General features: G+C 38.4%; 1 protein-coding gene across 15 annotated transcripts in view; it reads left to right on the top strand.

The window, feature by feature from the left end:
- Positions 1–23,441, top strand: part of TBC1D23 (TBC1 domain family member 23) — a 64,093-nt gene that overhangs the window by 19,989 nt on the left and 20,663 nt on the right. For 4 of the 15 annotated variants that reach the window (XR_012431733.1, XR_012431732.1, XM_005548307.4 and 1 more), the window contains exons 3-11: positions 11–116; positions 1,840–2,044; positions 10,058–10,181; positions 14,223–14,347; positions 14,441–14,487; positions 15,315–15,418; positions 17,068–17,190; positions 18,384–18,476; positions 21,538–21,708. Coding sequence is in view for 13 of the 15 variants with exons in the window: in XM_005548307.4 (XP_005548364.1) it covers positions 11–116; positions 1,840–2,044; positions 10,058–10,181; positions 14,223–14,347; positions 14,441–14,487; positions 15,315–15,418; positions 17,068–17,190; positions 18,384–18,476; positions 21,538–21,708 (1,098 nt within the window). In the remaining 2 variants the exon portion in view is untranslated. Of the gene's footprint in view, positions 1–10; positions 117–1,839; positions 2,045–10,057; positions 10,196–13,980; positions 14,099–14,222; positions 14,348–14,440; positions 14,488–15,314; positions 15,419–17,067; positions 17,191–18,383; positions 18,477–21,537; positions 21,709–23,441 lie in introns of those variants that run through there. The other 11 variants (XM_074033616.1, XM_074033613.1, XM_074033608.1 and 8 more) reach the window with 7 other exon arrangements.

Below are 23,441 nucleotides of genomic sequence, written 5' to 3'. Positions count from 1 at the left end.
TTTCTTCCAGATTGCTCTGAATGTTGCAGGAAAAGGTGATAGTTTGGCATCATGGGATGGTGTTTTAGACTTGCCAGAACAGAACACTATTCACAAAGATTGCCTGCAGTTTATTGGTAAGTTTAATAATCATTTTCAAGCAGAGTTAAATTTTGGAAATAATTTTTGGGTTGAGGAATCACTCTTCAGAATTATTTTCTTATAATTTCAGAATATGAAAAAGGCTTGTAAATAGCTTTAGAACTTTTCTTTTGAAATTCTTATGAAATATTGTCTATTGATTTTAAGGGAGCCTAGTTTTGACTGGGTGCAGTGGCTCACGCCTGTAATCCCAGCACTTTGGGTGGCCAAGGTGGACAAATCATTTGAGGTCAAGAGTTCAAGACCAGCCTGGCCAACATGGCAAAACCCTGTCTCTACTAAAAAATACAAAAATTAGCCAGGTGTGGTGGTGGGCACCTGTAGTCCCAGCTACTTGGGAGGCTGAGGCAGGAGAATCGCTTGAACACAGCAGGCAATGGTTGCAGTGAGCTGAGATCGTGCCACTGCACTCCATCCTAGGCACAGAGTGAGACTCTGTCTCAAAAAAACAAACATAATAACCTAGTTTTTACTGTTTCTTTTGCATTATATGTTAGATTTTTCGTGTACATTTATGGGTTTGTTGTAGTCTTGACTTTGATTTTTGTATAGTTAAAGATCTGTATGATTATATACAGCCCTCAAATTAAAGAGGAGCTTTGTTGCACAAGTTTATCTATAAATCATAGTTTGTGGTCTGCTGTAGAGAAAGTATTATAAATTGTGATTGAATAGGTTTCCAATCACCCACAATATCTATTTCAGTTCACAATGTAGATCAATTTAGTTTATTCTTTTAAATTCATCTCTAGTGCTTTGTTGTATTTTTGTTTCTCTTTCCATCATATTTTAGTTAAATTATTGGCTTGATAGGCCTATGTGTGGTAAGCACACCAGAAACATTATTCGTGGTGTGGACAAAAGAAAGAGAATTTGGTAGTGGAGAATGAATTCCTTTCCCTCTTCTTGCCAGAGTTATAGCAACAGCTGCCCATCATGGGGTAGGTGATCATCTGTTTAGAAAACAGTTTTGCTTCCCAGGAACACGGGCTATGCCTATCTTTGCCTATCCCTTTAATTCAGATTGGCCATTCTTATGTTTGACATATATATAGGTCAGGTATTACTAAGTGCTGGTGTTTAGTAAATACTGAATGTATAGAAGTCTTCTGTTTCTTTCCCTTCTCTCTCAATGGACTAGGTAAAGAAAACATGCTTAAGTGAAACTGTATTCTTAATTTTCTTTAAACAACTGTCTTAAAGTTAAAAGACTGTTAGAAGGCCGGGCACAGTGGCTCATGTCTGAGGTCAGGAGTTCGAGACCAGCCTGGCCAACATGGTGAAACCCTGTCTCTACTAAAAGTACAAAAATTAGCTGGGTGTGGTGGTGGTTGCCTGTAATCCCAGCTACTTGGGAGGCTAAGGCAGGAGAATCACTTGAAACGGAGGTGGAGGTTGCAGTGAGCCAAGATCGTGCCATTGCACTCAGCCTGGGTGACAAGCTAAACTCTGTCTCAAAAAAAAAAAAAGGGGGTGGGGGGAGCTGTTATAAAGAGTTTCGACTGTGTGTTTTCCTTGGGTTTTGGATCTGTGAACCAATGATTGTTAAGTGTAAGGGAAAATATACTTTCATGTAGTTTCACTTTGTCTTTCTCTAAATGCGCTAACATAGTATTATATATTTGTAAACAAGTGTTATGTCCAATAACAGCCTCTAACAGGCCCTGGGTAACTTTATTTTTAACATTTATTTTCTAGACCAGCTTTCAGTGCCAGAGGAGAAGGCAACAGAATTACTTTTGGATATTGAATCTGTAATTACCTTTTATTGTAAATCACGTAACATTAAATATAGCACATCCCTTAGCTGGATACATCTACTCAAACCATTGGTGCATCTTCAACTGCCACGCAGCGATTTATACAACTGCTTTTATGCCATAATGAATAAGTACATTCCCAGGTAAAATATGATTTAGTTATTGTAGTTTTTTAAAGTGAATACAGGTCTGGTTTGCCTTGAGCTAAAGTTGCTACATTTACTTTGGCGGTAAAGTAAAAGGTTCAAATAATTTTGAAGGTTGTTTGAGCCATAATTATTATTTTATTTTTGTGGTTATAAACGTTTTTTAAAAGATTCTTTAGTTAAAAATGTATACTTTTGAAACAGTGGTTATACTGGGGTTGGAGTTGGGGAGAAAGTGGGGAGATCTAGGTCAAAAGGATACAAAATAGCAAATAGGTGTGATGAACAAGTTGAAAGACCTAATATACAATGTGGGGACTCCAGTTAATAATAGTGTGTTATATTGAAGATTTTTGCTAAATAAGTAGATTATAGCTGCTTTTGCCACAGAGGGGTAAGTGGGAATGTGAGATGATAGGTACATGATTTTGTTCCACAGTAGTAACCATTTACTATGTATGTGTTTTTTATAACATGCTGTATTATGCACAGAAATTTACTTTTAAAAAAGAATTTAAAAATTAAAAATTTTTAGAGTTTATATATATAATTCTTCCAGTTTATTTGGTGGTATTCCTATTTTAATTTATTTGCCTATAAAATAAAAACATTACAATGTCCAAGTGGAAAGTAAAATTTTGGAGGTGCTACCTTATTGAGCTTGGAAGGAAATCCTAGAAATATAGGCACTGAACAAGTAAATTGAGGTATGCTAAATGTTAGAAAGGTGAAATATAGAGTGCTATGGGGATGTGTAATGGGGGTGACCTAACTTACCCTAGAGGTCACGGGTGACTTTCCCATGGTAAGTAGCATTTAAGTTGAGACCAGACAGATGTGCAGGTGATTGTGATGGGGATTGTAGTGTGGGGGTCATGGTGGCTCATGAGGCCAGAAAGAATTGTTGTAGTTCCCAGTGCAATAGATCAGATAGTTAGAATTTTAGTACCAAAAGAAACTTTAGACGTAGTCTAGACTAGTGGCTTGGCTGTACAACCTTGAATGCACATTAGAACTATTGAGGGAGCTCTTAAAAATCCTAATGACTATTTGCATACATGAGTAATTAAATCAAAATCTCTTGATGATGGGACCTAGGCATCAGTTTGTTCAGAGCTAACTAATTTCAGCATGTAGCCAAGGTAGAGAACCACTAATCTGGACCTTGATAGTTAACTGACTCTTATTTTTTACTACTTTCTATGTGATATCACAATGTATGAGGTATAAGTGTTTTGTATGGTTCTCTACCCTGGTTGCTTGTTAAAATCAACTGAGGCACTTTTTCTTTTTTTAAATAACTACTTTATTGAGATATCATTTACATTCCTTAAAATTCACCATTTTAATATGTAAAATTCACTGGTTTTAATTATAGTCACAGAGTTGTACAGCCATAACCACAACCAATTCTAGAACATTTTATCACCCCAGAAAGAAGGCCCATACCCATTAGTAGTCAACTTTCCACTTTCCCCCAAAATGGGAATGATCGGTATGATTCTCTATATAAGGAATCATACCTTATATGTTTTTTGTAACTGCCTTTAATGTTTAGCATTATGTTTTCTAGGTTCATATTGTACCGTATCATATTTCATTTTTTTTGCCAAATAATTTTTTATTGTATGCATATACCACATTTTATTTACCTGTTCATCAGTTGATGGATATTTGGATTGTTTTCACTTTTTTACTGTTAGGAGTATGAAGCTGTGAATACTCACATACAAGTTTTTGTGTAGACGTGTATTTTCACTTTTCTGGGATGTGTGCTTACAAGGGGAATTGCTGGACCATATGGTAATTATGTTTAATCTTTTCTGGAATTGCCGGATTTTTCCATAGCAGCTGCATCATATGTTCTCACCAACAGTCAGTGGAGATCCCAGTTTCTCCACATCCTCGTGAACATTTGTCTTTTTCATTATAGCCCATCCTAGTGAGTGTGAAGTGATATCTCATTATGGTTGTTGACTTGCATTTCCCTAATGGCTAATGATGCTGAGCATCTTTTTATGTGTTTATTGGCAATTTGTATTTTTTCTTTGGAGAAATGACTCTTCACCCAAAGTACTTTTAAAACATACTGGTCCCTAGAGTTTTGTTTTTGTTTTTGTTTTTGTTTTCCCCAATAAATATTTTGCACTTCTATTTTTCCCCAATAAGCCTTTAGAGTTTCAAATATAAGTGGACTGCAAAGAGCGTTGGTATAGATATTTTTAAATCTCCCCAGGTGACTCTGATGTGTACCAGGATGGAGAATCTCTGTGCTACTTGAAGTCATACTGCTTTATGTAAGGAAAACAGACTTAAAGATACCAGAAAACAAGGCTAAGGTCATGGCAGAGCCAAGACTTGAATTCCTATTTAGGGATCATTCTGTTGTACTAGGTCTCTCAACTGGCTATATTTTAGCACTTCTCATGGCCACCTCTTGCTCTAACAGAGCTAGCAACAGCAAGATACAAGATGTCCCAGCTTTGCCTCTAGAGAATGGTGGTGATGGTAGTTAGGACTAGAGGGGAAAGACTTTTGCATTGTACTTTGTAACATACTGTTGTCAGGTTCTCTAGTTATTGCTTCTATGACTTCCATATGGAACAGCCCTCCAGCCAGGATCAGCATTAATAGCCCTGGAAAGAACCCTGAGCCCCACACAATGCTGCTAGAACTCCATTTTAACATATCTTCTTCTTTTTTTTTTTTTTTTTTTTTTTTGAGACAGAGTCTCACTTTGTCGTCCAAGCTAGAGCACAGTGGCACAATCTGAGCCCACTGCAATCTCTGCCTCTGGATTCAAGCGATTCTCATACCTCAGCCTCCTGAGTAGCTGGAATCACAGGCGTGTGCCACTATACCCGGCTAATTTTTGTGTTTTTAGTAGAGATGGGGTTTCACCATTGGCCAGGCTGGTCTCGAACTTCCGACCTCAAGGGATCCGCCCAACTCGGCCTCCCAAAGTGCTGGGATTACAGGCGTGAGCCACCCCTCCCGACCTAACATATCTTCTTCTCTTTTTTTATTTATTTATTTAGACGGAGTCTCGCTCTGTTGCCAGGCTGGCGTGCAGTGGCGTGATCTTGACTTACCACAACCTCAGCCTCCCGGGTTCAAGCGATTCCCCTGCTTCAGCCCTCAAGTAGTTGGAATCACAGGCATGTGCCACCACACCTGACTAATTTTTGTGTTTTTAGTAGAGGTGGGGTTTTACCATTTGCCAAACTGGTCTTAAACTTCTGACCTCAAGTGATCTGCCCGCCTCAGCCTCCCAAAGTGCTGAGATTACAGGCGCGAGCCACCGCACCCGGCCTTTTTTCCTTCTTTTTTTGAGACAGGGTCTCACTCTGTCATCCAGTCTGGAGTGCAGTAGCACAATCTCAACTCACTGCAACCTCCATCTCTTAGGCTCAAGCAGTTCTTCTGCTTCAGCCTCCCAAGTATCTGGGTTTACAGGTGCATGCCACTATCGCCTGGCTAATTTTTGTATTTTTAGTAGAGAGTGTGTTTTACCACTACCATGTCTTCTTATAACAGATTCACATATAAGATGGCAGAATCCTGTCAAGCACAGTGCCTTGTAGTTGAGAGCAGCTTTGCAGTGTACAGCTGTTAAATGAATAGATGCTGTTGCAATGGCTGACTCCCAGAGATGCCCCACTTTTTCAGAAGACAAGATCATGAACTAGGCAATTGTTTCTATAGTGTATGCCCCTACTCACTGTGTATTCTGCCTTAGCATTCTTTTGCCTTGTATTTATACAGTAGGGTAAGTATTAAGACTAAGGAGGAGGTAATCTTGCCAGTATGAATCTAGTTGTGTGTCTGGGCACCTGAATTGCCAGCCTGGGGCCTTGTCTGTAAAACTTCCTTCCACCTGCAGTATCAGAAAGTGATAGATTGAGAGTCATGCAAATCTTGGCATTGACCTCACATCTTAGATTTTAGAAATTATTTTTTATTCCCTTTCAATTACATTGTAAGACTGGTTTTTTTTTTGTTTTGTTTTTTGTTTTTTTTTTTTTTGCTTTTTTGATACAAAATCTTCCTGTGTTGTCCAGGCTGGTCTTGAAAACCTGGTCTCAAGTGATCTTCCCTCCTCAGCCTCCTGAGTAGCTGGGACTATACATGCATGCCACTCTGCCCTGCTTAAAACACTCCTTATTGGCCGGGCGCGGTGGCTCACGCCTGTAATCCCAGCACTTTGGGAGGCCGAGGCGGGCAGATCATGAGGTCAGGAGATCGAAACCATCCTGGCTAACACAGGGAAACCCCATCTCTACTAAAAATACAAAAAATTAGCCAGACGTGGTGGCGGGCACCTGTAGTCCCAGCTACTTGGGAGGCTGAAGCTGGAGAATGCGGGAACCTGGGAGGCAAAGCTTTCAGTGAGCTGAGATCACGCCACTGCACTCCAGCCTGGACGACAGAGTGAGACTCTGTCTCAAAAAAAAAAAAAAACAAAAAACACTCCTTGTTAATACTGTCATGTTAAAACTGTGAGGCCACTGCACTCCAGCCTGGACGACAGAGTGAGACTCTGTCTCAAAAAAGAAAAAAAAACACTCCTTATTAATACTGTCATGTTAAAACTGTGAAGCCACTGCACTCCAGCCTGGATGACAGAGTAAGACTCTGTCTCAGAAAAGAAAAAAAAGAGGCCGGGCGCGGTGGCTCAAGCCTGTAATCCCAGCACTTTGGGAGGCCGAGACAGGTGGATCACGAGGTCAGGAGATCGAGACCATCCTGGCTAACACGGTGAAACCCCATCTCTACTAAAAATACAAAAAAAAAACTAGCCGGGCGAGGTGGCGGGCGCCTGTAGTCCTAGCTACTCGGGAGGCTGAGGCAGGAGAATGGCGTGAACCCGGGAGGCGGAGCTTGCAGTGAGCTGAGATCCGGCCACTGCACTTCAGCCTGGGCGACAGAGCGAGACTCCGTCTCAAAAAAAAAAAAAAAAAGAAAAGAAAAAAAAAGAAAAAAGAAAACACTCCTTATTAATGCTGTCATGTTAAAACTGTGAGGCCACTGCCCTCCAGCCTGGGCGACAGAGCGAGACTCTGTCTCCAAAAAGAAAAAAAAACACTATTAATGCTGTCATGTTAAAACTGTGAGGCCATGTGCAGTGACTCACACCTGTAATCCTAGCACTTTTGGAGGCCAGGACAGGCAGATCACTTGACCCCAGGAGTTTGAGACCAGCTGAGGCAACATAGTGAGACCCTGACTCTACAAAAAAATTTTTTAATTAGCCAGGCATGGGGGTGTGCACTTGTAGTCCCAGCTACTCAGGAGGCTGAAGTGGGAGGATCACCTGAGCCCAGGGAGGTCAAGGCTGAAGTGAGCCATGATCCTGCCGCTGAACTCCAGCCTGGGCAATAGTGAGACCCTGTCTTAAAAAAAAAAAATTAAAAAAAATTTTAAAAACTGTGTCATTCATTTCATTGACTTTTTTACATGAGGCCTTTTACTTCATTTTCTTTACAGTTTGCTTTTTTAGAGATGGTACCCCTACAAAAATACCACTTGTTGAAATATCAACTTAGATATGGAAGGGGGCAGTATAGCATAATGACTTAATGTCCAGTTTCTGTGTACAAGTCTTAGCACCATCACTTCATAGCTATTTTACCTTCAGTGAGCTGAAGTGAGCTATTTTACCTTCAGTTGAGCCTCAGTTTTCTCATCTGTAAATTGGGTGTAGATTTCATAGGTTTGTTTGATAAAATGTAAGATAAAATGAGTAACTTTGTAAAATGCTTATTACATTGTCTGGCACATGGTATTTCCTCAATAAATAGTTGACTTTTATTATGATGACCTGTGCTTTGACCTGTTTGTAAGTTTTTGCTGATTCATTAGATACATTCTCGCCTCCTTCCCTTGTAATAGTAGAATGTTTGGGAGGCCGAGACGGGTGGATCATGAGGTCAGGAGATCGAGACCATCCTGGCTAACACGGTGAAACCCTGTCTCTACTAAAAAATACAAAAAAAACCTAGCCGGGCGAGGTGGCGGTCGCCTGTAGTCCCAACTACTCGGGAGGCTGAGGCAAGAGAATGGCGTAAACCCGGGAGGCGGAGCTTGCAGTGAGCCGAGATTGCGCCACTGCACTCCAGCCTGGGCGACAGAGCGAGACTCTGTCTCAAAAAAAAAGAAAAAAAAATTGTAGAATGTATTTCAGTACAAACGCTGAATGGAGTAAATTTATAGAACTGAGGAATTAGTGAAGCCTACTGGTCTAAATGAAGATTGAGTTAGTCAGCACCTTGTTAACAGTAACACCATACTTTAACCAAACTGTCTGGAAGTAACTGTGTTTGTAGTATTGCTTTTTGTTTTTAACTGTATGGGTTAAAAAGTAACTACCTCTGGCCTAGCATGGTGGCTCATGCCTATAATCCCAGCAATTTGGGAGGCCAAGGAGGAAGGATCGCTTGAGTCAAGGAGTTCGAGACCAGCCTGGGCAACATGAAGAAACCCTGTCTCTACCAAAAATACAAAAATCAACTGGGCATGTTGGCATGTACCTGTAGTCCTAGCTGCTTGGGAGGCTGAGGTGGGAGGGTGGTTTGAGCCCAGGAGGCAAAGAGGTTGCAGTGAGCCGAGATCACGCCATTGCACTCCAACCTGAGCAACAGAGCCAGACCCTCTCTTAAAAAAACAAACAAAAAACTCCCCCAAAAAACATGTAATTATCTCCCTATATCCAGTAAGATGCACTACCAAAAATCTAGTATCTTTTAAGAGATTTTTTCCATGAAGTATTCTGTTTGAGTTATCACAAACATGGACACAAGAAAATGAACTAATGTGAGTGTAATAGTATCTTAACAAATCCTCTGGGCTTGAAAGATTTTCTAAGAGTGCTACTTATGTGGGAGTTAGAAGATAAGGCTTCTGAATTCGAGATCAGGGACTGAGCATGGAAGGAGGAAGTAACTGTGCTTCCTGAGGAGTGAGCCTAGTTCATGGACCACATCTGGACCTGCTCCAAGGGTTTGTCATCTCTGGGCTCAGATGCTTGGGTTCCTGGGTAGACGGACAGTATTTTTCAGATCAAGGCTGTGGGTGGCTACTGTGACCTGTGGCAGAGGAGTCTTCTTAGAGCTGAGCAGGCTGAAATGCTTCCTGAGCTGATGACTAGAAACTAGGAAATCCATGACCCAAAATTCATCTGTAGGTGCTTTGTGATTATTTCTAACTTTTATTTTAGGTTTAGGGGTACGTGTGCAGGTTTGTTATATAGGTAAATTGTGTGTTACAGGGGTCTGGTGTACAGATTATTTTACCACCCAGGCAATAGAGTACTCTTTCTACTTTTGAAGTCTCTGGCAGGAAAATGTGGTATTTGTTTTTAAAAAGGCTTTTGATAAAAATGTTAATGTACATGTTTGGTGCCTTATACTTTAAAACAACATTCAGATTCATTTTTTCCATTTTGCTCTCACAATAACCCTTTGAAGTAGGACAGTTATTGAACAAGACGAGTATTTTGGCACCTTCTGGAATTTACTCTGAGGAGTTGGTACTTGGGCCACTTCAACAGTTTTTAAGGCCACTATTTCTAAAATGTTCACCTGCCCATTTCAGACTTGTACCTTTGCTAAAGGACATTTCTAATTGAGTATATAAACTGTGGCGCTAACCTGAAGCCTAGTTTTTAGAATTTCCTCTCTTTTGGCAGAGAAGGAAGGACTCTCCAGATCTCCTTTTGGGATCCCAGCCTTATCAAAATAACCTAAATTTGTTTTCAGTGATCCCTGTAGTTCTCTCACTTGAGTGCTGCCTGGGTTCTGTGAGAATCTCCCTAGAGTGGCTTTAGATCTACTGTTTCTACAACTTTTGTCAAGTCAGGGACATTGAAAAAGGTGTTAGCAAGAGACCTCTGCCTGCTGCTGTCAGGTGGGCTTCCAGTGAATGCTGTGGAGAGTGTAGCAGGAAGACTGGTTACTGATGTGATTATTTCTGATCTATTAATGCAAAAAAATTTTGCTTCTTGTCTTCTAGGGATTGTTCCCAGAAAGGGAGACCATTTCATCTCTTCAGGTTGCTCATCCAATACCATGAGCCTGAGCTTTGTTCTTATCTTGATACAAAGAAAATTACTCCAGACTCCTATGCACTCAACTGGGTAATAAAGTGAAAGTAGGAACATTTAATGAAAAATAGATTTATATAAAGCTATACTTAGGTGGGTTTTTTTTTCAAGGAAGAGAAAGAAAAGTGCTAATTATAGATCATTTTTAAACCAAACGGGTAAAATTATTGGCATTTAAAAATAACTTTTTTTGCTCTTCAGTTGTGTTCAGATTATTTGATATGAAGTTTACTTTTATTGTTTTACATGTATTTGTAAATGTAACTAATATTACAACTAATTACAAGTAAATATTACAACTACTTATATGTAATAAATATGAATATATACATGTAATATATGATACATATATCCACTCAATTGAGAACTTTGTTTAAATTGTTGATGGTGTGTATAAGAATTGGTATACAGTCACGAGGAAAATAACTTAAGGTTATCAAGTGGTTAATATAAAAGAATATAAAGTATAACTCAGCACTCTATTGTTCTGTATTTGTATTTTCAATGGGAAGTCTTACTTTAGGTCAGTGGTCCTCAAAACTTTTGGTGTCAGGACCCTTTACACTCTTAAAATTTGTTGATAATCCATATGGATTATGTTGAGAAGAAGTTAAAACTAGACTAGGCGCAGTGGCTCACGCCTGTAATACCAGCACTTTGGGAGGCTAAGGAAGGCGGTCACTTGACTTCAGAAGTTTGAGACCAGCCTGGCCAACATGGCGAAACCCCAACTCTACTAAAAATACAAAAATTAGTCGGATGTGGTGGCGTGTGCCTGTATTCCCAGCTACTCGGGAGGTTGAGGCAGGAGAATCACTTGAATCCGGGAGGCGGAGCTTGTAGTGAGCCGAGATCGTACCATTGCACTCTAGCTTGAGCAAAAGAGTAAGACTCTGTCTCAAAAAAAAAAAAAAAAAAAAAATTTAAGGAATTTTAAATGTTTATTAATTTATTTAAAAGTAATTATAAATTTATTACATGTTGATATAAATAGCCTTTTTAAAAATAAAAAACAACTATTTTCCAAAAGAAAATAGAGTAGTGGCATTGTTTTATATTTTTGCAAATCTCATTAATGTTTGGCTACATCAAAGATGGATTTTCATATCTGCTTTTTTTTTTTTTTCTGCTTTTTTTTTTTTTTTTTTTTTGAGATGGAGTTTTGCTCTTGTCGCCCAGGCTGGAGTGCAGTGGCACGATCTTGGCTCACTGCAACCTCCACCTCCCAGGTTCAAGCAATTCGTCTGCCTCAGCCTCCCAAGTAGTTTGGATTACAGGTGCCCGCCATCATGTCCGGCTAATTTTTGTAATTTTAGTAGAAATAGGGTTTCACCATGATGGCCAGGCTGGTCTCAAACTCCTAACCTCAGGTGATCCGCTTGCTTCAGCCTCCCAAAGTGCTGGGATTACAGGCATGAGGCCACCACACCTGGCCCATATCTGCTTCTTTATTCAATCTGTGTTAATATCACATATCATGTAGCCATTGGAAAATTCTATTGTTCATTTTTGAGGGAATAAATATGAAAAAGGCAGGTAAATTCTACATATTTTTGTAACAATAGTTTTGACCTTACAGATCCTTTGTAAAGAATCCTGGGGACTTCTAGGAGGTCCCGAGACCACACTTTGAGAACTGCTCTTCTGGTTAACTTGAAGATCTTTCTAAAACAATGATTGGGTGCTAGGAGACTATATATTCATATTGTTTTATTATGTATTGCTTAACTTTTCTTCAGGAAGAATCCCATTTCTTCCGGTTATTAACTGTGTGATCTAAGACAGCCTCTGAGCTTCAACTCCTCATCTGCAAAGTGGAAATAATAATAGTACTGTACCTACTTCAGAGGATGATAGGATGAGTTAACAATCAGGAAATGGGTAATTGGAGAATTCTAACTGGTTTCACTTCTGGGCTCATTAAATCTCAAACCTCAGTAGCCTGTTCTTTAATTCCCTCTTGGCCACAGTCTTGTCACTTTTTTTTTTGTTTTTTTTTTTGAGATGAGGTCTTGCTCTGGTCTCTCAGTCTGCAGTGCAGTGGCACAGTCTTGGCTCACTGCAAGCTCCACCTCCCGGGCTCAAGTGATTCTCCCACCTCAGCCTCCTGAGTAGCTGGGACTACAGGCATGTGCCACCATGCTTGGCTAATGTTTTAATTTTTTTGTAGAGACAGGGTCTCACTGTATTGCCTGAGCTGATCTCGATCTCCTGGGCTCAAGCAATCCTCCTGCCCAGGCCCCAAAGTGCTGGGATTACAGGTGTGAGCCAAGCCTAGTCTTACCACTTTGAGTTAAAATGAATAAATACCTATAAAACTGTAGCTTCTCTGAGATTCATATGTTGCCACTGAATCTACTTTTATGTTTAAGAAGTGAACTATTTCTCTTAAGCATTTTAATCATTAGTAGTGGTCTCTCTGCCTAGGACATGCCATTTCTGATGCCAGAGCTCTGAATTAGTGCTGGTAGCTGGAAGTTTGAACTGAGTGGTTTCTCTTCAGCTGATATGCCAGATAGTTTATTCTTGCTACTAGTATCATGTCGATGAAATAGAATTTGTTAAATATCAGGAGATGAAACAATTAAAGAGTAATTCCTAAACCACTGTGAGTAATGCAGTGGTAGCTTTAGTTGAGCTAAGTGAGCTTAAAGATGACTGTATATTGCTATTCTGTTTGTATGTACCTCTTCTAATCTGTGTTTGTAATCGTAATTTTTAAAGCAACCACAAAAAAACATTAGTAGCATTATGTATTTTAAAAGGCTTGTGGTCACGTGTGATGGCAATGACATAGGCTGTGGAGTCTCAGGCTTTTTCCTATTCCCAGCACCACTCACTAGCTCTGTGAGCTTGAGAAAGTAATCCAAGTTCCTCACCTGAAAAAAACGGGCGAGTAATTGAAATCTACTTTCTCACCTGCAAAATGGGAAGAAATGTGTTTACTTTCCAGGCCTGTTGTGAGAATTTAAGTAAGAGATATTTTTAATGACATGTGATAATAGTTTAGTATTAGTTTAGTATTGCACAAAGAGTGCACTAAATATATGTGTTCCCATTAATTCTCTTTAGCCATTAAAAATGTTTTAAATTTAAACCTGTAGAGGAATTATTTCTGTATATAATGAAAGTTGAATGATCTAAAAATATTACTTCATGCAACTTAAAACACAATTGGGTTGTAGAGATGCTTATAAATTAACAACTCTTAGCTCCTGAGATATATCGAAGGATATGAATGTTGTTTATTTTATTTATTTATTTTTTGAGACAGAGTCTCACTCTGTCACCCAGGCTGGAGTGCAGTGGTGAGATCTCGTGTCACTGCAACCTCTGCCTCCCAGGTTCAAGTGATTCTCCTGCCTCAGCCTCCCGAGTAGTTGGGACTACAAACACGCACACCATGCCTGGCTAATTTTCGTATTTTTAGTAGAGACGGGGTTTCACTATGTTGGCCAGGTTGGTCTCAAATTCCTGACCTCAGGTCATCCATCCACCTCACCCTCCTGAAATGCTGGGATTATAGGCGTGAGCCACTGTGCCCAGCCTAATCTCTTTCAAGTGATGTACAAGTGAGCTTTGGGAGCAATTCATATTTATATTATGATTAGAGTTTTATTAGCTGCTCTTAAATTACCATGTTTGATCCTCACAATTACCTTGTAATTTAAATACTGTGCTGTTATTATATTGTAATTATTTTAGTTACTCTTATGGAGCTCAGACCATAATTATGTTAGTTATGCTATGGCAAAGATATGTGCTGGTTACTTTAGGTATTCTTTTCACAATAGTAGTAGAAGATGGGTAGCAGTATTCCTCTTTTTTACAGAAGTAAAAATGGAAGCTTTAAAGAGGTTGACATGTCCTAAGTCACACAGTTAATAAGTGGCTCCATTGTCCCTTGAATTCACATGTTTTGCCTTTGGATTTCATACACTAAGATTAAGGTACGCATTAAATATCAGGTGCAGATAATTTGATGTACTGTTTCTTATTCATTTGCTTTAATACTTTTAAGAGAACAAGTCACCTCCAGTGGTTTATGTCTCTCATTTCATTTCCTGATTACAGCTTGGAAGTCTTTTTGCATGTTACTGTTCCATTGAAGTCACTCAGGCAATATGGGATGGATATCTACAACAAGCAGATCCATTTTTTATTTATTTCTTAATGTTAATTATCCTTGTTAATGCAAAGTAAGTATCTGGTTGGTTAGTTGTTTTTTTTCCCCCTTTTCTCAGGGTGCTCTGTTAATATTTAACTCAAATTGATTTGATTCCCTTTTACAGAGAAGTTATTTTAACACAAGAGTCAGACAGCAAAGAAGAAGTTATCCGTAAGTATCATTTAATGTAGCGAAAACATTTTGGGTCTCCTTATCTGTGTAAGTTACTCAGTTTCCTCATTCATAAATTTAGGAGATTAGAAGAGCTCTGAGGCTCCATTCAACTCTCAAATTATATAAACACTCTCCAGGTACAGACCTTGAAGACGATTTTCCTTTATTTTGCCATCTTCATTCATTCCTTCATATTTGTTCACTCTTTCATTGCTTTCCATATACTATTCCTTTGGTTTCACTGTTCAAATAGATCGCCCTCCTCTGTTCCTCTCTACCCATCCATAATTTACCTTTCAATACTCAGTTTATATGATATTTCAATTGTGAAACTTTGGTTCTCCTTTTGGGTTCTCCCCACCATATTCCCCACATGGAGATAGTTACTTCCTCTCTATATTGCCTGTCACTTTGTGCTATCTGTATAGTAATGTTTATCTTATTACATTATAATGATTTATTTTTATTTTTTTCATACAAGACAAAGTTCTTTTAAGTCAGTAACTATTTCTTAGATATTTTGTATGTTCAGGGGCCCTGGCACTTCTTCATATATGTTTGTTAAATAAATCATAGAATTCTAATTAAGGTTAATGAATTTGATTTGATTGCCTGACACCATCCTTCACTAACAAGAGATTTACATTAACAGTTTCAGCTCACTTGGAGAAATCCACTTTTCCACAAGACATTGTAAAAGCACCACTGTTGAGCCTATTTGCATAGTATTTATGATGAAGATATTTCAGCTCTGATACATAAACAATTTTAATGTTTGCATTTTTCACAAACTACTAAATATTATGTCTATAATCATGTTTCAGAGTTCTTGCAAAATACTCCATCCAGTCTGAATATAGAAGATATAGAAGACCTTTTCTCTCTGGCTCAGTATTATTGCAGCAAAACACCAGCTTCTTTTAGGAAGGTATAAGACAAGAAATGATCAACTATTTTGCATTTCACATTTTGTACATTGTTTAATTACTTTGTATTCACTTTAGTTAAAATACTCTAGGTTGTCAATTTTTTCTGTTTCTTTATGTGTTGTAGTTTTGTTTGGGTTTTTTTTTTCCTCTCCATAAAGACCCTCCCTAGTGGAGGAAGAGACTAGTTAAAAAGACAGTAGAAAGCATCTTACCTCTCTTCTGATTATTGTTATTTCTGATCATAAGAAAATTGACTGTGAGATATTTGCTAAATTAGTGTTTTCTTGACTTTAAAAATTATATTACAGGGCTGGGCATGGTGGCTCACGCCTGTAATCCCAGCACTTTGGGAGGCCAAGGCAGCCGGATCACAAGGTCAGGAGATCGAGACCATCCTGGCTAACACGGTGAAACCCTGTCTTTACTAAAAATACAAAAAATTAGCCAGGTGTGGTGGCGGGCACCTGTAGTCCCAGCTACTTGGGAGGCTAAGGCAGGAGAATGGCGTGAACCTGGAAGGTGGAACTTACAGTGAGCCGAGATCACGCCATTGCACTCCAGCCTGGGTGACAGAGCTAAGACGCTGTCTCAAAAAAAAAAGCAAAAAATTCTATTACAGTAGTAATCCAGTGGAGGAGGTAGAGTTATGCCACTTTTCTCTGGAGTGCAGGTTTCTACAGTGTTAGTGATGCAGAGCTGTCTTATAATGAAAGGTCATTTAGGCCCCATAAAGACTTAGACCCTTAGACCAGACAGGTGCTTAATAAAGGACACCAGATTAGAAGTGTGAGTGATGTGAACTCCTGAAAAATGAAACTCTTAAGAAGCAAAAGCTAATAGTGGAAGAGGCACAAGTTTTTAAAGCCAGCAGGTTTGTATGTGACTTCAGGTGCCCATGAGAGCATTATTGTCTTTTTTTTTTAAAGCATTCTGCCATAATAATTTCTAGTTGGTACTCGTCATGTCACTGAAGTGTCAAGATAAAGTTAAATTATGTTTAGTACACTGTGTTTTAGAAAGCAGGTAAAGGAAACCTTTTATGATCATTTTCCCTTAAAAATAACTAATTTTAAAAGACTTATTTCTAGGGACCAATTTCAACTATTTTAATAATTTTCTTATATAGAACTCTTCAGTCCCTAACAATGCTGGATAAGTCAGATGGTAGGACAGTAGTTTAAAATACTGAATGAAAAAGACATCTTATTTTTTTTCTCTTTCAAGAGCTGCACCTTTTATTCTTCAGACATAGTGAATCTGCACTAGCAGTTGTGAATTAGAGCAGGCTGTGGATCAGTATTTTAACTCATTTATGCAATCGATTTCTGCCACATATTTGCTTTTATTAAGATATGAAAAATTGTAAGTAACTATTTTTAAAATTCAATATTAACTACAGGTGGTAGTATAGAAAATAGCTATTTAGAATGTGTTTTTTTTTCTTAGTCTTTCATTTTGTGTGAACACTAACAGGGACTTTATGTGACTTTTTTGCAGTTCTTAGCATATAAAATTTGAGATTAGTATTAGGTTTTAAAAATCACAACTCAAGAATATTATAATTTTACCTGTTGTGGTTTAATTAGAATATTTTTAGGAAGAAATTTCGATTTTTTTCCATAATGTTTAAAAATTTCCCCTCAAACAGGATAATCACCATCTCTTTGGTAGTACTTTGTTGGGAATTAAGGATGATGATGCAGATCTGAGTCAGGCTCTTTGTCTGGCCATCTCAGTGTCAGAGATCCTTCAAGCGAATCAGCTACAAGGGGTAAGTAAAGGAAACCCAGTTTGTTAGGGGACTGTTCATTTTAAATACAAGGAACCAACTTCCTCCCTGTTCAGTGATTCCCACAAAATCAATTTACTGCAACAAGGTGGCTCTTTTGGCTTTTTGAATGATTGTGTTAAATGTTATGTTCAGAGGGTCATTTTAAAACTTGTCAGCTTGTGTGTTGTTTTAATTGTCTACAATTAATTATTGTTGACATTCTTGACACCAGTTTTTGTAAATCGACATATCTTTTTTCATATTTCAGTAGAGCGACTGAATGTGGCATTGTATAAAATACTTAAAAGGGTGAATTTAGCATTTAACAGTTTCTGGTAGTTTACAGCTAATTGAATTACATGGTTTAGTTCGATACAACTTACAGCAAACGAGAATTGTGAAAATGTAATTTTCTGCATGAAAATCTAGTAAGTCAGTTTGACTGATGATGGTTTTTAATATATAGTCTTTATTACTAGTAGTGCAACAGTTAACTGTGGTTGTATTTGGAAGGTGTAGTGTATTTCCAAGATTGAGGGCAAGAAAGGAATGGACGTGGAAAGATATCCTTTTATGGTAGATCTTTCTTAGTTGGATTTCTTACTGTATCTGTGCTGGTTATTAAGAATTTTCAAAATACAAGCATCTCGCTTTTTACTTATTCAGACTAATATTAAAAAACAAATGAAAACATGTTATCCAGTTTAAAGAGACCCACATGAACTTCTCTAGTTAAAGCTGGTATTTCAGAACATTCTCCCTTCATCCCACCCACACGAAATAGATGTTTAGTTCTTATGTGAATTGAGCTGTTGATAAATTTGCAGATTTATTTGCAAAAAAGGAAAGCATATCTAAAGTTATGTTTATAACTATGTAGTGTTTACATGGTACATTGTCAAATTCCAGTATAATTAGTTTTATAGCTCAAACAGGCATTCTCCTTCTGTGTATTTTAAGACTTTCCAGTAAAGAACAACATCTAAAAAAGAAAAATGTTTTAACTGTTAAAAACAAATAAAAGTATTTAGGACCTTCAGGTTATTTTCTATACTAACTAGGTCCTCCTAATTCCATGTGAGATCCATGTTTTCATAAACTTATTCCCTTCCTTTGGTTAGCTGTGAATATTATATTGTGCAATGTGAACCTCATGGGAAATTCCTATATATCAAATGTTGTTTCCCTTTTAGGAAGGAGTCCGGTTCTTTGTGGTGGATTGCCGTCCTGCAGAGCAATATAATGCTGGGCATTTAGCAACTGCTTTCCACTTAGATTCAGATCTGGTTAGTATAAATGCTGATTAATTATTCTTAAAGTAACTTTTTTTCCTTTAGTTCATAAATAAATGTATAGGTCCCAGACTAGGGAATTTTTTCTTTCTGTTTAAGAAGGCAGTCTCTGCCCTTACAAGAAAAGTGTTGCTGTCAGGTTTCCTTTTCACCCACATATGCTTTTGTGTTGTTTGTTTGTTTGTTTGTTTGTTTCGCTCTTGTTGCCCAGGCAGGAGTACAATGGTGCGATCTCGGCTCACTGCAACCTCTGCTTCCTGGGTTCAAGCTATTCTCCTGCCTCACCCTCCTGAGTAGCTGGGATTACAGGCACCCACCACCACGCCCGGCTAATTTTTTGTATTTGTAGTAGAGAGGGGCTTTTGCCATGTTGGCCAGTCTGGTCTCAAACTCCTGACCTCAGGTGATCCCCCTACATGAGCCTCCCAAAGTGTTGGGATTATAGGCGTGAGCCACTACGTCCGGCCCAGATACCCTTTTGGCATCATAAAGAGTAGCTGAAACAATGCTCACTATGGCTTAGTATTGCTTACCATTGTTATGTCAGTAAATTCTGAATTTAGTTTGAGCTACATAGTAGAGCACTTAGCATAGTGGACTGCACGTACTAAGGATTCTTCAGATATCAGCTCTTACTGTAATTGAGTAAGAATTCTGTAGGCTTTATAGTGTGAACCATTTTTAATCATGAGTATTTATACATATAATAAACTAATATTTAATAACGATAGTATCTGGCTTATAAGTACTTAGTTATTAAAACTACTATCCTAGGTCATTTAATTTGAAGAATGGTAAAGTAAATAATTGTCAGAGATGTATAGAGCCGTTGGTAAAATTGAGGCTAACGTCATTTAAGCCATTCTGGGATCATTAAAGCCTCAGGGATGGGGAACACAGGAGTGGGATGAGAAATCTCTTAGCTAAATATTAAGTCTACCTTTCCCCTTGCTAACTTGTCTTAAAAATTTAATGCTGAGACTGAAAGGGTGTGTGAAAGGGCCTTGGTAATATTGAGAGAAAACTAACATAAGAAATCAGAGTTTTGGATATTGTGAGAAAGGCCATCTTAGCTCATCCATATTCTATAGTTGAACTCTGTACCCTTCTCTTCCCTTGATTCCTCTGTCGTTCCTATTTTAACAGTTTACTCAGGTGATTCATGAATACTTAAATTAATTTTTTTTTTTTTTTGAGACAGAGTTTCTACTCTGCCACTCAGGCTGGAGTGCAGTGGCGTGATCTTGGCTCACTGCAACCTCAGCCTCCCAGGTTCTGGCGATTCTCCGGCCTCAGCCTCCCGAGTAGCTGGGACTGCAGGTGTGTGCCACCACATCTGGCTAATTTTTTTGTTTCTAGTAGAGGAGGGGGTTCATGTTGGCCAGGCTGGTCTCGAACTCCCAGCTTCAAGTAATCTGCCCACCTCGGCCTCCCAAAGTGCAGGGATTACAGGCATGAGCCACCATGCCAGGCTTGAATTTTTAAAAAATTTTAAAGAATATTATCAACTTACTTAATCTTGCAGACTTTTAATATCTATTTACATATTTCTTATTTTGCCACTTGATTTTTAACATAACAGTTTCTAAGAGATCTTTTGATATAAATACATTCTTTCTAATGATGCATAGTCCATGGTACATGTAGGTATACTATAATTTATTGCCTGATTGATGTATATGTGGGTTATTTTTTGTTTTCTTGTAATAATGCTGCAGTTATACATTTTGTACTTATGCAAATATTTCTGTAAAATAGATTCTTAAAATTGTTTTGTTGAGGTGTGTGGATATATACATTTTACTAGAGACCACCATATTGCCCTTTAAAAGGGTGGAACCCAGCTACTCTGGAGGCTGAGTTAGGAGAATTGCTTGAACCTGGGAGGCAGAGGTTGCGGTGAGCTGAGATCGTGCCACTGCACTCCAGCCTGGGTGACTGAGGGAGATTCTGTCTCAAAAAAAAAAAAAAAAAAAAGATGGAACCGGCCGGGCGTGGTGGCTCAAGCCTGTAATCCCAGCACTTTGGGAGGCCAAGATGGGCAGATCACGAGGTCAGGAGATCGAGACCATCCTGGCTAACACGGTAAAACCCTGTCTCTACTAAAAAAATACAAAAAAACTAGCCGGGCGAGGTGGCGGGCACCTGTAGTCCCAGCTACTCGGGAGGCTGAGGCAGGAGAATGGCGTGAACCCGGGAGGCGGAGCTTGCAGTGAGCTGAGATCCGGCCACTGCATTCCAGCCTGGGCGACAGAGCGAGACTCCGACTCAAAAAAAAAAAAAAGGTGAAACCTTCTTATGTTTCAGAACTGTAAATGAGAATGCCATTGGTATTATTGGACATTATCAGTCTTTTCTCATCTTACCAGAGTGATGAGTGAAAAATAGTTGTAATTACCAATGAGGTTGAACATTATTTTTTGTGAGTGTGCTGTTTATATTTGCTTTTGTTTTTTACAAATTGCTTTTCTATGTGGTCTGTCCATTTTTCTGTTTTTCACCATACTTTTTGTGTATCTCCATTAAAACAGTTTTTAAACATCTTTGTAGTCATTGTCGTACTTGTTTCCTTGAGGGTAAGAAATGAATATTTCATCTTTGTGTCTCCATTACCTGGAATAGTGCCGATAAACAAATGCCTTCTGTTATTTCTGACTATGCTCTAAGAAATACATGGCTTACCATCTAAGGGGAAACTGAAAAATAGAGCTTGTTTTGATCTATAGTTTTATACTCTTTCTGTCTTGATACCTAAGGACACAGTTGCTACTTGTTATGTAAGAAAAAACAGGAACAAAACAGGTTTTCTGTAGTAGAGAAGTATTTTCTTTGCGTCAATCTTTGTGTGAATGTTCAATTTTTGTTCTATTGTATTACAGATACATTTATAAATATTTCTCTTATCCCAGGGGTTTTATTTATAAGAGTCTTTTTTTCCCCTTCATTTTCGTTGTGGCTCTTTAAATATTGGGGTTTTTCCTAAAAAAATTTCAAATTTACAAATATATGTGAAACACAGGCTTGTCAAGTTTTTAACTTTAAAAAAATTGTCTAGATGCTCCAGAATCCATCTGAGTTTGCACAGTCAGTAAAATCCTTGCTGGAAGCGCAGAAGCAATCCATTGAGTCTGGCTCCATAGCTGGTGGGGAGCACCTCTGTTTTATGGGCAGTGGCAGGGAGGAAGAAGACATGTATATGAACATGGTCCTGGCACACTTTTTACAGGTATGCTGACATAAATTATTTCAGTTTTGTTTGGTTAATGTTATCACCTTTAAAAAATTTGCATAGATAACTTTTGGCTTGTCAGATTTATCTGTATTTTTCTTGGTTTTGTGACTTGTTAAGGTCTTCTCCAGATTTTTCTCATATGCTTATATGATTTTTTTTTAATGTTTAACTCAAACCATCTGGAATTTATTTTGTGTAAGAAGTAAGGTAGGAATTAAAAATTTCTCCAAATAGCTTACAAATTGTACAATTTGAAATACCACCTTATTAATATACTGAGTTCCTCTATGCATCAAGATCTATTTCTGGATTATTATGTTACATTGATCTTTTATTGTTTTCTGTTTATTATTGTTTTTTTGAGCTGGAGTCTTCCTCTGTCACCTACGCTGCAGTGCAGTGCGTGATCTTGACTCACTGCAACTTCCGCATCCCTGATTCAAACAATTCTCCTCCCTTCGCCTCTCGAGTAGCTGGACTACAGGCATGTGCCACCACACTTGACTAGTTTTTGTTTTTGTAGTAGAGACGGGGTTTCACTATGTTGGCCAGGCTGGTCTCGAACTCCTGACCTCAAGTGATCCGCCCTCCTTGGCCTCCTAGAGTGCTGGAATTACAGGCGTGAGCCACCGTGCCTGGCCTATTATGTTACATTGATCTTTATGTGTATTTATGTCCTAGTACTTTTTACAGTAGCTATATAATTCATCTTAATATCTTCATTTGAAACTGAATAAATGCATGTACACATTCATTCACAACACCTAGCCATCTTTCCTTTTTGTGTTTAAATATTGTCTTCAACACAACTAATTTGAATTAGTGATTTTATGCAACCTGCTTCTCTGCTTTTTTAAAAATGTCGCTCAGTGATGGCTTGTTTTGTATTAAAATAGTTACTTACTAGGTATTCTTTAGCAGTTAATGTGTTGAAGTCCTTACTTTGTATGGTCCTGAGCTGTGGAATCAGCAAGATGGTAGGCCTGGTAATCCACAAGCCACTCAATTTGGATTCATTTCTATTTATGTTGTATTTTACTGAGAATCTGGTTTGAAAAAATTAAAGACGAAATCCTTGAAAAGCAAAATCAGAGAAGGAAGAGGATATTTGGGAGAGGGATTGTAGGATAATTTTAAATTATATTAAAGGAAAGAGTTTAGAAGCATAGGAAATAACACAAATAAGGAACCAAACTCGTTTCACTCATAAATTTAACTGGTCTATTCTAAACATGCTTCAGGCCAGGCAGGGTGGCTCACACCTATAATCCCAATACTTTGGTAGACTGAGATGGGAGGATCACTTGAGCCCAGGAGTTCAAGACCACCCTGGGCAACATAATGAGACCCTGTCTCTACAAAAAATAAAAATATTAACTGCGTGTGGATGTGTTCATCTGTAGTCCCAGCTGCTTGGGAGGCTGAGGCAGGATAATTGCATGAGCTGGGAGATTGAGGCTGCAGTGAGCCGTATTCATGCCACTGTACTCCATCCAGCCTGGGTGACAGAGCGAGACCCTATCCTCAAAAACAAAATAAAATAAAATAACGCTTTAGTGTAAACTATACTGTATATTGTGAGGGCTGTCATAGGGCAAGAGTTTGGAATATTGTGAACTTTTTTAAATTATTCAAGTTCTTTGTGTGGTTTTATAAATTTTTCCCCCAATTTTTATTATGGAAAATTTCAAGGAAATGGAAAAGTAGGGAGAACTGAATGCCATAAA

The sequence above is a fragment of the Macaca fascicularis genome, chromosome 2, assembly GCF_037993035.2.
Source record: "Macaca fascicularis isolate 582-1 chromosome 2, T2T-MFA8v1.1".
In the NCBI taxonomy this organism is placed as follows: Eukaryota; Metazoa; Chordata; class Mammalia; order Primates; family Cercopithecidae; genus Macaca; species Macaca fascicularis.
Note: the sequence above shows the minus strand (reverse complement) of the source record. Positions and strands in the feature narration are given on the sequence as shown.